The 17,486-nt window shown below is 44.0% G+C and overlaps 1 protein-coding gene across 3 annotated transcripts in view; it reads left to right on the forward strand.

Moving 5' to 3' along the window:
* Positions 1–17,486, forward strand: part of ENTPD6 (ectonucleoside triphosphate diphosphohydrolase 6) — a 41,205-nt gene that overhangs the window by 10,894 nt on the left and 12,825 nt on the right. For all 3 annotated transcript variants that reach the window (XM_042931793.1, XM_042931795.1, XM_042931796.1), the window contains exons 3-10: positions 1,627–1,947; positions 3,540–3,616; positions 5,694–5,837; positions 6,968–7,043; positions 7,703–7,738; positions 8,640–8,728; positions 9,516–9,595; positions 10,246–10,310. In XM_042931793.1, coding sequence (XP_042787727.1) covers positions 1,656–1,947; positions 3,540–3,616; positions 5,694–5,837; positions 6,968–7,043; positions 7,703–7,738; positions 8,640–8,728; positions 9,516–9,595; positions 10,246–10,310 — 859 coding nt within the window. In that variant the 5' untranslated portion in view covers positions 1,627–1,655. The remainder of the gene's footprint in view (positions 1–1,626; positions 1,948–3,539; positions 3,617–5,693; positions 5,838–6,967; positions 7,044–7,702; positions 7,739–8,639; positions 8,729–9,515; positions 9,596–10,245; positions 10,311–17,486) is intronic.

Raw genomic sequence — 17,486 nt, forward strand, 5'->3', positions numbered from 1 at the left:
TAGCTGCAGGGCTAGATCCTGGAAAGGAGTGGCCACAGAAGTCCTGGACTCCCTTCCCCACCACCCCAAGGGCCACTTTCATTCCATTTCTCCTCTGCCCAGACAACCTCAAGGTTGGTGTGAAGACCACCACAGGCTTGCCCCCTGCACTTTTAACTCTGGCCCCTGCTTTTCTCCTTCCCAGAGAGTGCAGTCACACTATCTTCCAGCACTCCTGCCTGTCACTGTCCCTGGTTCCAAGGGGGGTGTTACCTCCCACTACCCTGCTATAAAGCCAGCATTGAATATGGGCTGGCACATTCTCTGTGTCCTCTTCTGAGCACATCACACATCTCATTGTATCCCCAAACAGCATCACGAAGCAGCTTTCCCCCTTACAGATGAGGAGACCAGCCCTCATGAAGGTTAACTTGCCCACAGTCACATGCTGCTATGGGCAGAGTATAAACCCATGTCCTGCTTTCAGCTTTGTACTTCCCTGTCTCCTTACTCCTAGGAGAGTCCACTCCATTTACAACTTACAGAGTGAGGGATGGACAGACAGGTGGACATTCCCCAAGGGTAGGGAGCCCTGAGAATCAAGCACCCTGCTTCTTATTCTTTGAAGCCTCAGGTTCCCACATGGTGTCTTATACCAGAAGCTGCTAAGAAAGCTTGAATGAATGCTTTATTTGAGGGGCTGAGGGGTATTGAACCAAAGACAGTGGCGCGGAGTTAGTTTCTTTTGCTGCTCGGGTAGGATTTCATAGGCTTGGAAAGCACATAGGCATTATTTCCTCCTTGGTGGAGTATTCTGCCTGAGTAAAATGAGACATCTCCTGTGAAACTTCCAGGAAGATGAGCTGCATTTCTCAGACGTGGCTGGGGCTCTTTGTAGTCCCCAAAGGATGGGACTTTAAGCCTTCTGAGAAGTGAACACCTATATAGAAGAGGAAGCGAGAACTGAAAGAATGGATTGGACACATGTTCCTGTACCCTGAGAGGTTTGGGGATACCATTTACATCTGGCTTTTTAAAGTGCCCATAAATCCAAAAGCCACTCGTCTGGAACAGCACTTGCCTTAGAGCTGGCAGCTGTGGATCTGTGCCCCGAGTCAGCCTCAGCAAGACCTCCCACCTCGAACAGATTATCTAGTCTTATAAAGACTATAGTCTTTCTATATATAAAAGACTTTATATATATATGTATATATACATATAACTAGCCTCAGTTTCTCTTCTCTTCTTTTTTAAAAATTTTTTTAATGTTTATTTATTTTTGAGAGAGAGACAGAGTGTGGGTAGGGGAGGGGCAGAGGGAGGAGACATAAAATCTGAAGCAGGCTCCAGGCTGTCAGCGCAGAGCCCGATGCAGGGCTCGAACTCACGAGCTGCGAGATCATGACCTGAGCCAAAGTTGGCCGCCCAACCGACTGAGCCACCCAGGCGCCCCCTCTTCTCTTCTATAAAGTGGGCTCATACCTTCTAGAAGCTCTTTGAAGACCAAATGAAGCTTCTCATTCCAGGCAGAAAAATGCAGACCAGTTTCTGGCTGAATGTTTTGTCTCCAAGCGCAAATGTTTGTCTGACTCGCCCTGGAAGCTTGCTAACGTGTTTTTCCTGCTTTCCCTCCCTTTTCACCAACAGCTTCAGCACAGTCCTCAGCAGATAGAGACATGAGAAAAATACCAAATAATGGGAACCTGAAGATGACAAAAGTGGCTTACCCTCTGGGGCTGTTCATTTGCCTGTTCATCTATGTCGCCTATATCAAGTGGCACTGGGCCTCCGCCACCCAGGCCTTCTTCAGCATCACTGAGGTAGCGTCTGGGGCCCGGAGGGGCCAGCAGGCTCATAGTCCTCTGGGGACAGCTACACATGGTCATGAGGTTTTCTATGGCATCATGTTTGACGCAGGAAGCACTGGCACCCGTGTGCACATCTTCCAATTCGCCCGGCAGCCTGGAGGTATGCTGGGCAGAGGGCCCTGGCCATTCACTGCATGGTTCTCCTTGCTCACGTCAGAGCTCTTGGGATCTCTTCCACTTAGAGACAATGGTTTATCAGCATGTGGGCTGGATGCCCTGCCTCGGACTCATCTGGGAACTTGTCAAAAATGCAGTTCCCAGAGAAGCTGGCTCCGGTGTGGTTTGGGGCCCAGGAATCTGAATTTCCCTGGAGCACCAGACTGTCCATACTCACACTAGCATCTGGTGACCACCTCAGAGCAACTGAGATCCCCAAGGGTATTGGGTGTCCTGTCCTGTCCCAGTGTTTACCAGCATGTCAGATGACTAGGAACATGACTTAAGCCAGAAGCTGCGTTGGGCGAGGTTAAGGCAGGAAGTTGCCCCAAACTCAGACTGGTATGAGGCAGCAGTCTGGGTAAGTCATGAACTGGCACGGACCTAGGACCCAGGCTGACATGGTGCTGCCCAGTGGGTCCAGGAGGAGAGGGGGGTGGCAGACGAGAGTGGCCTCAGCAGTGCGGAGGGAGCTGGAGTCTGAGCCCCATCAGCTTTGCTTGCTAGGGTGGGGACCACAGGCTTCCGGCAAGAAGGAGGAGTTTGTGTATGTTCGCCCCCTAACTGCTCCTGTGGAGAGACACAGTCACTGCCCAGCTCTGAACTCTTTCCCTCCCCACTTTGATCTCCTTCCCTAGCGCCCCTTGTACCCTCCAGCTCTGAGGGCCACCCTCCAGCTTCTAGCCAGTGAGTGTTTTCCCCCTGGCTGCTCAGTAGGTCTGCTGGTCGTGTCTGGTTCTTTGCTGACCCTCGAAACCTTTTGAGTAGACACTGTTTTTGAGCTGGTGGCAACAGACACCATTAGTAGTTCTCTCCAAAACTGTTGTGGCATGTTTTCTCTACTCTTCATCTGCTCTATTAATTAACTCCTTTCAGTAGTTAAAGTTTTATATGCCAGACCCACATACTTCCCATAACAGTTTTGAAGCTTTTAAGACAATTCATATTCAGAATGTAATCCTTTAATAGCCATATTCCAGTATTTTATCTCTGGAGAGACATCCTTTCAAAAAGTTCTGTCCCTGATTTTTCCTCCTGGGTCTTCATGTCCAAATTTGAACCAGCATCCCTTGGCCACCAGTGTACCCCTGAACACTCCCTTGCTATATGCTCATGAGTCCAGGCCCCTTATGGTTTAAAAGAAGGGAAAAAATAAATGTTCTTTCAGAACCTGTACTACATCCATCCTAGAACAGAGAAATGATTTTCATGTTTGCAGTTTGGAATCATCTGTCCTGCTCCTCTGTTAATTTCACGAAAACCATGTTAAAATTTAGCACTTTAGATGGATACAGTTTTGTATATAAATTATACCTCAGTAAGGTTGACTAAAAAAAAAAAAAAAGTTCTGACCAAAGCCTCAGGTGTTAACATTCATCTTGTTTATCTGAACTAAAGAGGCAGCATCCCAGTCACCCTGGGATTGGTCTGATTTCAGTCATCTGCTTTGAAAAGGGCAGCAAGCCATTGTTGTATATATTTATATATTCATGTATATATTTGTCGTGTACCTTTTTAAACATGTTTCCCCCTTAGAAACTCCCACTTTGACCCATGAGACCTTCAAAGCACTGAAGCCAGGTCTTTCTGCTTACGCTGATGATGTTGAAAAGGTAATTATTTTCTCTCACATCTGTTGTTCTTCACATTTGTCTTCCAACTGTGTAATCTGTTAAAGCCAGCTCCCTTTCTGTTGAGTGCAGTAGGCCTTCTTCACAGAGAAAAGCATCTCTGACAGTACTAACCTGGGAGATCTCCTGCTGTTTAGAATGATCAGTTGGAGGAAACTGGTACTGCACGTGAGGCTCAAGGAGGGCCGCTGCCCCCACCCTAGGGCCTTCCCCCAGCCAACACACATGCCACCCAGAAGTCTTAGTGTGGTTCAAAAACACAAAGCCTACAAACTTGACAAAAAGCATTATTTGAGGGGCGCCTGGGTGGCTCAGTTGGTTGAGTGTCCAACTTTGGCTCAGGCCATGATCTCACAGTTCTTGGGTTCAAGCCCCGCTCTGCTGACAGTTGAGAGCCGGGAGCCTGCTTTGGATTCTGTGTCTCCCTCTCTCTCTGACCCTCCCCTGCTTGTGCTCTGTTTCTCTCTCTTTCAAAAATAAACATTTAAAAAAATTGCTTTAAAAAAAAAGCATTATTTGAGAGTTTGTTTTTGTTTCAGTTCCTCTGATTGAGGGTGACAAAAGTTGACTAACACAAAAAATTGAAGTTAAAAATGTATTATGTAAAGTCCACAAAACCAAGTAAGTGTGAAAGATTTATTTAAACTGTCAAACAATGATTTTTGTAAGCTTGTAGCTTTTATATTTTTTGAGTCCTTAAAGCTTATAGCTGCACTAATACTGGACACCTGTATTTCCACTAAAGCACTGATGAAACGGACTAGTTAGTGATATACCTATACATGCCTTTTGGCTCAAATATGTCTTAAAAACTGATGTATCATTTTTGCCCACAAGTGTCTCTTGATCTCAGTGAAGTCACACCCTGCTTTCCTGTGGCTTGGTTAAAATTGAAAACAAAACTGAAATGAGTGATGCTAGAGTAACCATAAGGTTACACATGATTAAATTAGGTGTCTTTAGAATAAACTTATAGGACTTTTAAACTCTTATTTGTTTTAGTAGGCAGTACACATTCAAGTGGGACATATTTCACAGCTTCACAGGGCAGACAATGAGAACTCTCCTCCCTCTCTAGTCCCCTCCAGGAGAGCTGGTGTCCCTGGTTTCTTATGTGTCCTTCAAGGGCTAGGTGATATACCCATGAGCAAATACATCTATATTCTTCCCCCTCCCCTATTTTTACAATAGAATGGCATTCACATTGTTACATACTTTGTTTTTGTCCCTCAGCAGTATAACATGGAGAACATTTACTATCAGGATATGAAGAGCTTCCTTGATTTTTCTGGCAATGATATTGCAGTATGTGCGGGCACATTAAATTACAGAACCAGTCCCCTCCTGAAAGACATTTGGATAATGTCTAGCACTTTACTCTTAACGGTATAAGGCTGCAGTTTGTCACCTTATATGAACTTCATTACCCACACATGCAAGGGCATTTATCTCAGATGAATTCTTACAATGAGATTTCTGAGTAAAAGGAATGTATGTTTTCTTGGACAGACATTGTCAAATTGCCCTCCCCCACACCACCCCACAGCATTGTACCTATTGATAATGCCCAGAAATACTTTACCAAAGTTGTTTTGCCACCTATGCACTGACACAGGGCCCTAGCCAACTTTTGGACCTCAAGCATTCTGGCAGGTGTAAATGATTCCTCTGTGTAATTATTCATGGGATTTTAGCACCATGAGAGACCCCAGATTTCATTCATGATGTCCAGGAGAATCACAGCTCATCTGAGGTCACCCACTGGGGGTTGGTGATGGGGGCTGGGTGGGATTTTGGTTGCCAGAGTATAGAACAGCAAGACCCCTCTTGTGTGTGTCCTTATCCCACCATGCTCCACTGCCAAGGGTGTTTCTCTGTACTCACTTGGTCCCTGTTGCCCCTCACACCCACCAGCACCACTTAAGTCATTTTCTGCCAATTTGGAAAATTAGAAGAAAATGTATTTATGAGTTAATAAAACCAAAAGGGTTGGGGGAGCATCTGTGACCCTGTATGCTGATCTTTGACAGATTCTACTTTACTTTTACCACCTTCACAGAGTACTTCGGGAATTCAGGAATTACTGGATGTTGCTAAAAAAGACGTTCCTTTTGACTTCTGGAAGGCTACCCCCTTGGTTCTCAAGGCCACAGCTGGCTTACGTCTATTACCAGGAGAAAAGGCTCAGAAGTTACTGCAAAAGGTGATCTTATCCATTTACCCCTGGGGGCAGGGGGGGCGGAGGTGCATAGCTTATGATATCTGGAAACACCAAATATTCAGCCATTGTCCAAGCAGTCAGACGGGCTATGTAGAAGCTTCTTGAGGAGGAAAACACATCAAAATGTTAACAGCATCACTTTTAGCTGTTTGTGTTTTCTAGAATGAATCTGTTGTGATAACAGCAACTTTGTTTTAAAAATACATTGAAGCCTTTTGAAGGGCTTCCTTCCATGCAGACTTGTTCCTTGTAGAGGGCTGTGGAAGCCGAGTTCCTGACATTTCATCTCCAGCCTGCTTGTTCTCATGGAAACTGCTAGTATCCCTCTTGGTCTGATCCACAGATGTAACTGCTGAGGAGGCCTTTAGCCTTCTCTGGCCCTGTTCGTTTCTCAAATGGCCAGGATTGTCCCCAGAACCAGCAGCAGCCCTGTAAAGGGGCTCTGGACCCTATCTCTAACAGGTGCCTGAATGGTTCTTATTGTCAGGCACATTAGGGAAACTGCTCTCAACAATATGGTCCCCTCATCCTCTGTACTGTTTCTAAACTGTGCAACTGCTAAATGATGAATTTTTGCACATTTTTCAAAGTCCCTTATAAAAATTACCTTGCATGCTCAAGTCAGATGGTGGGCCACAAGTGCAGTTGGAATGTGCAGAGTACTGAAGTTTCTGTGTGTCAATACTTGGTAAAAAAAAAAAAAAAAGGAAATACACCCAAATGCAGCTGCTCCTCTGCCTTCACCTTCCCTCTGTGGGACTGTCTCCTGAGTCCCAAGCTAAACTCTGCCTTGAGGGGTTTCTCGCCCCTCATCTCTAGTCCTAAAGCTGGGCAGTGTTTGGGGGCCCAGTAGGCTCAGGATGCCCCTGAGCAATTCTAGCCCAAAGTGGCTTGAAGACAGGGCTCTTCAGGGTAGCCTCTGCCAGCCCAGAGAATAGATTAAGGAGGATACCACTTGCCGAGGATTAGAGAAATTTAAAACAAGAGTTTTGTTACTTCACAGCAACAGCTGCCGTCCTTTGCTGTTTTGTCACCACCTGCTGAAAACACAGCATATTTGGGAACTTTGAGTCTAGATTCTGAAGGATAAAGACATGTCTCTTTACATTTAGGTGAAAGAAGTGTTTAAGGCATCGCCTTTCCTTGTGGGAGATGACTGTGTTTCCATCATGAATGGAACGGATGAAGGTAGGGTCTCCCAAGCTCTCTGTCCCTCGAGACAGGCTGTATGCAGGGCTGCTGTTGGCTTCCGAGTGGGAGCTTTCTCCTTGGTCAGACACAAGCAAACAAAAATGGCAGTCCCACTCAATTCACAGTTCTACTGTCTCAGAGGATCTTTGTGGGCCAGTGTTAGAGATGGGTTCTCATCTTGACCAGCTCCAAACTTGGCACAGATGAAGTTTCTGAAAACAAATCCTCTTCAGTTTTAAGAACATTTAGAGAGAATCCCCACTTGCTACCCTATTTAGAAGTTTGCTGTTACATTGTTATTGCTAAAAGAGAAAAGGTCAGGTTCCTCACCAGCCCCTGATTTTAAATATGACCAGGGGAGGGGAGAGCAACATTTGGTTCTCTTCCAAAAAGTGGAAATTGATGATAAAGAATAGGAGGGAGAGATACAACATTTGACAGAGTATTTATTGTTTTAGTGTGGTGTCTTCTAGAACAGTCTTCCAGAAGCTGTTGGTGACTTGATGACTGATTCCTCTTCCTGTAGTTGGTCTGGAGGCTGAGGAGTGATGGGTGCTCACTTCCAGCTCCTGGAATCTGAAAGTGGTCAGTTGAGTGCATGTGTTGTTTACAGCATCTGAGGTTATTCACATGCTGTCTGTGACCCTCTCTTATAGGCGTTTCAGCGTGGATCACCGTCAACTTCCTAACAGGTACATTCCTCCCCACCCGCCAGAAGCTGACAGTCCGCAGATGCCATTCTTGACAGCAGCAGCCTCATTTCTAGTCTTTAACCCCTTAGGGTTCCCCAGTGTTGCTACCCAAAGTAGGGTGTTGGGATGGGTTGGGGGCTCATCAGGGCAAGCATGGAACTTGCAGATAAAAATGCTAGGAAAAGCAGCTTCTCTGTACGCTTGGTTTTCACCAGCATGGCTCCAGCCTCTTGTCCTGGAGCCATACCTGCCTGGGACCCTGTCCTCTCATTTCTTAGGGAAGTCATGTATAAAACCAGTCATGCTTTCACATAGTAAATGTGGCGTATGCTCATCACCTTAGAATTGAATTCCTGTGCTGTAGACAGAACAGGGAACAAAAACATTAGTTCTTGGATCGAGGTGGCAAGTTGTTGTTATTCTTAGATTATTCTCAGTACATGTTGATTTTTGTCTCTTTATTGTAATTATGGCAAAGACTAGCGTGTGTGATGCATATATGAAAAAGAAAGAAACTTTGTGGCAGAATTTGCCCCTTGGGGTGGAGAGCCATGTTAGGGGCCAGATTGGGAGTGCTGAGTTAGGGGAAGGCATGCCTCTGGGCATAAAGGGACATCATGGAAGTCTGTCTCTGAGGGGTGAGCAGTAGATAAGGGCAGGCCCCACTTCTCTGCTGAAGATCAGTGTCATCCTGTATTGTTAAAGCCACAGCCAGTGGAGCCACGTTCATGTCCCTGAAACATGTAGTGCATCCTTCCATAGAGATTGTTAAATACAGCTGTTTCTCTGTTCTTCTTTTCACTGAGGGGCCTGGCTCCTAAACTCTTTTTACTTTTTTGGCTGTTCTGGTCTAATTACTAACGTGACAGTGCTATTTTGGTTTCTATTCACTGTGCTCCAGGCAGTTTGAAAACCCCAGGAAGGAGCAGTGTGGGCATGCTGGATTTGGGTGGAGGGTCCACTCAGATCACCTTCCTTCCAAGAGTTGAGGTAACTGGTCTCTGTCACCCCACTGTGGCCCCTACCCCCCCCCCCAAGGCTGCCTGTCCCCAAGAGTTGCAGCCCCTTAGGGGAGGCCCATAGAACTGGAGCCTCTGGGCCTGTGTAGTCAGTTCCTGTCCTGAAGCATTCACAGTTAATGCTTCTTCACTTGATTTTAACTCTGCCCAGGGAAAAAAAATGGAAATTTGGTCTTCAATGGGATAATAAATTAGATGCTACCTGGAACCCTTTGGGCCATAAGATGTGAGATGCTCCCCTTCCCCACCAGGGCAGCCAGAAAAGGGGCTATTAGTTAAGGGGCCAGTAGAGCTTGAGAGAGCTCAAGCCCTGTGTGATAGACCTTGTAAAGGAGATAAAAATGCTCTCAGTCAAGACCATAGTTAACTACAGTGCCTTCCTCACCAACCGCTTTATTATTATTCTTAGTTTTCGGTGGAAGAACATTTAAATTTACTCATAATTGTCTTGATTGGGCCATATTTGTCAAAATGGTAAATATTGCTTATAAGGAGGAAAAACATAGTTTTTCATTTTGGACATTTTATTTTTCATTTGCTTGTTCCAGACTCTTTCATAACATGTGACTTAACAAAAAACTAATTTAATTGAATACATCTGTGAATACCCTGGTCTTTTTCTTTTTCTTTTCTTTTTTTGGATATGTATTCATTATTTTTTTTATATGAAATTTATTGTAAAATTGGTTTCCATATACCCTGGTCTTTTCAAATGAAAGACCAGCAGGAAGGATAGTGATCCTCACATTCTTCCTCAGGACACCCTCCAGACCTCCCCGCCTGGCTACCTGACGTCACTCCAGATGTTTAATCGGACCTACAAGCTCTATTCCTACAGGTTTGTTTTGGGAGTGGGGGCGGAGGGGTTGCCTGTCCAGGAGTATGACTCAGCCAGCCCTGTGCAGTGGCCAGAGCACCCGGTCACAAACAGGCCAGGCCCCAGAAACCCCTCTGCTGGATGCCCCACTGGAGGCTCTCCCTCCTCCTCCTCTTCTTCCTCCCTGCTATTCCTCCCTTCTCCTGCCTTCTCCCTGCTTCATTTTTCAATTCACCTACAGTAAAATCACATTTCTCTTTTTTGTGCTTATTCTCCTCTGCTTTGGAAGAGGTTTCCAAAAGGTGGAAAGAGCCCATGGATTGTGCAGGAATTTTCTCAGCCATCTATTTACTACGTGGCACCTTTAGTAGATTATTGGCATAAAGCACATGTGCTCCATAAAGATCAAGGCGCATCTGTGTTGTTCACTGGTGCCCGCAGCTCCTAAGCAAGCTCTTGTCAATTAATAGGCTTTCATTTGTTGAACTGAATGGCCTGAACTCCACAAAGAGAGGCTTGTAGGAGCAGAAAATCTGCCTCGGCACAGGTTTCCTCCCTCTCCCATTTATTTTGGATCCAGGCCGGGTGACCATACTGGAGGTGGAGTTGAAGATGGCACCGAGCGCTTCCTCTGGCAGGCCAGTCCCTCACCTAGGATTGTCTTTCCACAGCTACCTGGGCCTCGGATTGATGTCGGCACGGCTAGCAATTCTGGGTGGCATGGAGGGGAAACCTGGTGAGTGGAATGAGAATTCAGAGCCCTCCTTGCTCAGCAGCCTTCAGGGGCCCTTCAGGAAAGGTGCTCCCACCCTCCACCCTCATAGTAGCCCGCTGGGCCCTGGGGAACTGGGAGAGCCCAGGAGGGATGCATATGGAGGGACGCACCCCACATCTTGTCAGTGGGCACTCTGATGGTGATGAATGGTGATGTGTTTTAGCTGTGTACCTGCTAAGTTATTTTTCAAAAGGAAGAGATGCTAGTGAAGTTATTTCTCAAACACTGAGCTGGGGGATTTTAGCCAAGAAACTGTATAATCATCACCTGTGTTTGGAATGGACTGGTTTTTAAGGATCTGGAGGGAACATTATTCTTCATGACAGTACAGGAGGGACCATGAGGAGGTGATTCTGAGGCTGCTGCCTTGGAGCTGGGGTTGAATTCCCTTATTCACAGCAATTCTAGTCTTATGAGAATGTCCCTCCATCTTCTCTTGCTCTGTGAAGGATCATTAAACATGGGCTTGGCCCTTCCTGTAGACATGGCATTGGACTAGAGATGGAGCCTATGTCAGGTCAGGATGTTTCCTCCCAGGCCTTTTCTGATCTTCTCTGACTGGCCTGGCTGAGGAGAAGCCTGGTGCTGGCCACCAGGATACATGAACTCTTATGAGGTCTTAGGAGATCACTTAGGAGACACTTAGGAGTTTCCCGATTTGGGGGGCACTAATCTGATGCTGGCATTGGCCTCTCTTTACTGATGGCATCGATCAAGGCCCAAAGGCCTTGACCCATGCCTCTGGTCCAGAAGTGTGTGTGTGAGTGCACACCTGTGTTCCAGCCACAAGCCCTTCCCTCAGCCCTGCCACTCCCTGCTCCACACCCGCTCCCCTCCATAGGCCTAGCACTTCTCTGCACTTCTTCTAAGGGCCTGGTTGTTCTGACAGGTGGTAATGTTCAGCAGGAATTTTTGTTTTTCACATACATCTTATTTCAGTTCACTTATTTCAAATCCTAGTGTTCAACCTTATTATGGCATCTATCCCCTTTGCTGCAAACCAGAAACATGTCCATGTCTCAGGCATACCTGCAGACTTTGTTCTGGGACCAGAAAACACCTATTTAGCCAAGAAGAAGAAGGCAGGTAGCCTTGTCCATGGCTAGCCTTGGAGTCCTGTCATCTGCATGAAGTGCCCACTTGGGACACATAGGACTGTAACACCTGCCATGAAGGGTGTGGACAGCTCCTGCCCCAGAGGAGTCATCTCCATATTGTGTTATCTGTTGCTGCACAACAAGTACACACCAAACTGGTTAAACAAGCAAAAAGCAGTCATTGTTGTATCTCGTGATTGCACGGGCTTGAGCTGGGCAGCACCTCTTCTAGGATCCCTAGGGTGTTGTGTGGTGACACCTGGGGTGTCTGGGTGAATGTCTTGCAACTCAGTGCTCCTCCATGTGGCCCACCCCCAGCAGAGCAGCCTGCATTTCTCCCTGGCAGATCAGGAAGGAAAATGCCCTGAAGTCACATGCCATCATATCCTGCACATTCCATGGTGAAAGCAGCCCCAGGCCAGAATCAAGGGCAGACATAGGGACTCACTTCTCAGCATGCACATCCTCGAGGGGTGGCATCGTGGGGCCAGCCTTGGAGGCCAACCACCATGCTTCCTTTGCAATTTGTGGGGCCTCAGGTTTTGTCTTGTGGGGCAACACAGATGCATGGCATGATAGCATTGTCTTGGCCCTGCCAGGTTACTCGCTGCCTCATTTGTTCATAAAATCAAGTAGTGTTGGCTCCCCTTTTATTAAGATGGTTGTGACAATTGACTGAATAGCACTTGACCCAATGCCTGGAACCTTGAAGCCCCTCAGTGCATGTTAGCTTGTGGTGGCTATGTTTCTAGAACTGATGAGATTTTGCTGCAACTTCTGTGATAGAAAAAGTCTTTGCCTCCCCTAGTTGACCTGGAATCCTTCCACAGGTCAGGTCTAATCTGGCAAAAAGAAGCATGTTCCTTTAGCTCTCCGATGCCTCCATTACTAGTATTAGGGAGGAAAATTTTTTCTTTTGGTCTATTAATTAAATTGACATAAGATAGATTAATAGGAGAAAAATTTAATTATGTATGCACAGAACTCCATAAAAATATGATACCCAAGGACAAGTCAGGCAATTGAGGCTTACGTGCCATTCTGAGCTAAGGAATAGGATAGAGGTCTAGGGCCTTAAAGGGGAAGAGGGCACAGTGAGGTCTGTGCAGGTCCCAACTTGTTTGGGGTTTGGGGCTTGGGGGTTACTATCTGCCTCATAAAGCAAACTAGAGCATTTGTCTTCTGGGAAGACAAAGTCATCTTCTCTGAAAAACCTGCTATATAGTTGGCTTTGGCATCTTCCAAGAATAGGGAGGCTGGGATTAAGGCCTCATGAGTCTGGGTTTTCAGCTGAGGTAGAGAGGGAAGATAGTGCTTATACCCAGAAAGTCCATAGTTGGGTGTAGTTACCTCTAGGACTCATTACTGTTAACCCCGCCTGGGTTTCATGACAGTCACAGAAGTGGATTACTTAATAATAAAATAATAAAAGTACAGTTTAAAAAGGTGAGGGGGATGGGCATTCACAAGACAATAGGAAGAACAGATGTTGGGTCATTAGATGTGTTTGCCCTCCCATACGGAGGTCATTCTTAACAACTTAACTCTGGTAACAGCTCTCTTTCTGGGCTAGACCCCGTATCTAAATTCTTTTAGTATTTAAGAGAAAGGTAAAAGTTTTTCTTGAATCTTCTGAGTCTTGATTATCTTTAGCTCAAAACATTCCACATGCCAAAGTGGCATATTTTGGGGTCATCTATTCAACTCCCTGTTAGTCCTACCTTTGAAATTTTTCTAAGAAGTTTCACAGTCCAGAACTCAAGCTAGTAGATTGTTCCATATCACTGAACCAGGCTCTTAGTCCTGATAACGGATGGGTTCAGTTAGATAGTTGTGTCTCATTTCAGGAGGCAGTGATGCAGGTGGGCACCCAAAGTTAGGCCTGTGGTGCCGGAAATCAGGTATTTAAGTAAAATACATTTCTGTGGAAATAAACATAGTGGTTAATGACTGGCAGATTGTAATCCTAGTTTCTGTTCTGAAGGCAGCCATTTGAGAAGCTTTCTAGATGTTCAGCTTGAAGCACCTTCAGACAGACTGAGGGCAGACAGCGGCAAACTGATAGGTTTTCCTGTTGCAGTTTGAATGTCTTTGGTGATCTTTCTGAGTGCTCCACATAGCAGCCGGCATGAAGATTATCCATATGTGAGCTGTTGTGATGATTCTCTGAAATTTATATCCAATTGTCCAGTCTAGGTTTAATGGCTTCAAAAAAGGGCAATTTAGCTCTCAATGATTCCAAGTCAGAGGTGTAGGAGAAAAACTGGAAATGTTAGTTTGGAGAGTTATAGCCAGCTATCCGAGAAGAGTAGAATAATGAGGCTCCAGTCCAGCTTATAGGCAGAAGATAAAACCCCAGAGACAGCAGGAGTAGAAGTGTATACTGTGGTTTCTACTAGCCACCCCATTTCTACCAGAGATAAACGCAGTAAGACTAATTTGTTTGCAGATTAAGTTTAGTTTCAATAAATTTGGTCTGATTACTTGCATAAGTGCAGCAAGAATAGGGATTGACCATCATATAGGCTCTTTTAATCCTCTTTGCTGGAACTTTCATAAGGAATCTCAGATTGAAGTTTTTAAAATGGCCTCTTGAAGCTAGAACCATCAAGCCAAGGCCATCAGACTTAACCTGCAATACCTATAGTTTAGGTGAATTCCTCTTTTCTTGAGGTGTCTAAAATATCATGAGGTTCCTGCACCTGCCAGAAAACATTTACTCACCTGTAAGCATGCTAGGAACCCTTCAAGCAAGAAATCAGGCCAGTTTTTTCAAGGTGCTTCATTGGCTTCATAACACCAGCCTTAGTTCCTTAAAATTGTCTGATCATGTCTGAGCTTACACACATCCTTCTCAAATATGACATTCTAGTAAAAACCTTGGTAATATAGCCAGTGTTTCCAGTTGTGTTCTGGAGACCCAGGAGAATGGATTCTTACTGAACTTAGACACGTAACTATATTGCCATGAAAATAAGCATATTCAGTAAGTTTCCAAATTCTGGAAGTATCACATAGGGAGAAAAAGTAATTGTTTCATCTTTGTTCACAAAGGTATATCTTACCAAGTTGTTGATAGCTTAAGAAAAAAGAGAAAAAATGTTTCCTTAAATCTGGAAAAACAAGGGCACCTGAGTGGCTCATTTGGTTAAGCAGCCAGCTCTTGGTTTCAGCTCAGGTCTTGATCTCATGGTTTGAGTTTTGAGCCCTGCAACGGATTCTCTGTCTCCCTCTCTCTGCTCCTCCCTGATTTGCGCGCTCTCTCTCAAAATAAATAAATATATTTTTAAAAATTTTTTTCTAAATCTGGAAAAACATAACAGAACAGGCAATATTTCAAACAAAAACTCATAAAAATTATAATTCTCCTCAGTTTATTCAGTTCCATGTAATTAGTACTTGTTTCCCTTAAATCCCGTTTTCTCTTTAGCTCTCGAAATTCTTACCCAGCCCGGTTTTATGATCATAAAGTTATCAGAAACCTGGACTTGTCAAAAGTCCTTTTCTTGAATGCTCCTTTTGTAGGAACACTTTGGCGAAAGTAAAAATAGTAACTGTAAGTGACTATTAAAATACCCATTGTCAGGGGCGCCTGGGTGGCGCAGTCGGTTGGGCGTCCGACTTCAGCCAAGTCACGATCTCGCGGTCCGTGAGTTCGAGCCCCGCGTCAGGCTCTGGGCTGATGGCTCGAGCCTGGAGCCTGTTTCCGATTCTGTGTCTCCCTCTCTCTCTGCCCCTCCCCCATTCATGCTCTGTCTCTCTCTGTCCCAAAAATAAATAAATAAACGTTGAAAAAAAAAAAATTTAAAATACCCATTGTCAAAGATCTGATGAGAGTTCATGGTAGTGGAATTGGCAAAGAGGTCTGGTTATTTCTGTGGTGTGCAATATTTTAAGGTAACAGAATTATGACACAACATTATACCAGGACATACCAGAATTTTAGGAATTTCTTAACAATTTCTATAATATGTATGTTAGTAACATTTACTCATATGTTATAATCTAAGAAGGCTTATCATCACTTATCTGACATGCTTCCCAGGTAATTTAACATAACAAATAAACTCAGTGTAACATCTCTTTTTATAGAGAGAGCGTATATTTTGAGATGTTATCCTTGCCCTCTTAAAAATCTCAAACTTAGTTGGAGGCCAAAAAAGAATTCATTTAGAATTTGATTTTGGAAATTTGTCAAAAAAACCCACAAGATTTGTACACTTGACGAATACAAATTACTGATCACTATGAAACATTACTTATCTGTTTAACCAAAGTGACAAAGGTAAAATCCTTTGGGAGGGCAAAACAGAAGGTTACATAGTTGTGAGCAAAACTGGTCAAAGACCTGATAAAACAAAATTTTTTGATAAAACATAATCTTTGTTTTTGTAGGCTGGTTACTTAAAAGGTAACAAAAAGCCTTTCACGGTCTTATCAGGAACAGGCCAGTTACTAGTCCCAGAAAACTTTGTCCTTTTAGTAGGTGAAAGAACATTCAATTTTGGTTTCATATAAGTACACTACTGATTTTAAAGCTTCATTTTATAACCTAAATAAATTCATTCAGTTTTAGCCAACTTAACCACACAAGGTAAGATTTTATCTTTCCAGCTTTCCATTTAATTGGTCTTTATTCTTCTCCTGCCCATTTGGAAATAACCAGTTTTACCTGGATCAAATTTACTTTCTTTCTCCTTAACAAAAATGCATCTTCATACCTCATACCTCTTCTTACTGAAAGCACATTTTACTGTCTTTGCATACAGAGTTGTTTCCCTTATTATTGCTAGTAATTTTAGTTACATATATTAATTAGAATTAACTCTTAGAACCCCTAAGAAGTTAACAGTTGTAAACTACGTCACACCAGCATTGTTTAGATTGGCAAACTTATGAATACATTTAATAATTTCTAGGGGTGTCTGGGTGGCTCAGTGGGTTAAGCTTCCAACTTTGGCTCAAGTCATGATCTCACCATTTGTGAATTTGAGCCCTACATCAGGCTCTGTGCTGACAGCTCTGTGCTGGAGCCTGCTTCACATTCTGTGTCTCCCTCTCTCTCTGCCCCTCCCCCCCCCAAATAAATAAACAATAATTCTTAGAGACATATGCTTCCTCATAGCACAATTTTTTTTTTCAGTATGGCATAAGATATGTTTACTCATGATCCAAATACCTTTTAGTTCTTCTGTAAAAGGAAATAAAAGTGTCTAAATCTATGTTCAGTAATTAATGTTCCAGTATTTTCTCTTAATTAGAAATGGTCTGGATAGTCAGTGAATTTAACTTAAATCATCATTTAGCAAAAGTTTAAAGCTTTAGCTTATCCAAAAGATTTGGGAAAATTTTTTAAGTACACATACCATAAAACATAATTATTGCAGAAAAGTTCACCTAAAAATCTCATATACTACTTGTATCTATTTAATTTACTTGTTCTTAACAACTGTGTTTAGACTGCTTTATGAGACCTTAGACAAAGTCAGCCATCATCCCAAGCTATTTTTCTGGCTGATAGATTTTTGTAAAAGATGGCATGAGCTTATTTGACCTTAAGTAAACCAAGGTGGAATAAAAGTGATATAGTGCTATTCATAGTGATATTCATATTTCATACTAGTAACTTTTTTTTTTTCAATTTGAGAGGAAGAGAGAGAAGCTTGAGCAGTTTTCCATGCTCAGCATGGGCTCAGTCCCACAATCCTGAGATTGTAACCTGAGCTGAAATCAAGAGTTGAGTCAGACACTCAACCACTGAGCCACCCAGGCACTCTGCCATACTGATTAACTTCTGAAGACCTGCCTGTTTTAATCAACAAACTTAAACTAGTTTTTATTTACTCAAGGTTAATACTAGATCACATTAACTTGAAAACATTTGGGTTAGTTTCTTTTTTTTTTTTTTTTAAAGATTTTGTCTTTGGGGTGCCTGGGTGGCTCAGTCAGTTGAGTGACTGACTTGATTTCAGCTCAGGTCATGATTCCAGGGTCATGGGATCAAGCCCTGCATCTGGCTTTGTGCTGAGCCTGGAGCCTG

Source organism: Panthera leo, chromosome A3 (assembly GCF_018350215.1).
Source record: "Panthera leo isolate Ple1 chromosome A3, P.leo_Ple1_pat1.1, whole genome shotgun sequence".
In the NCBI taxonomy this organism is placed as follows: Eukaryota; Metazoa; Chordata; class Mammalia; order Carnivora; family Felidae; genus Panthera; species Panthera leo.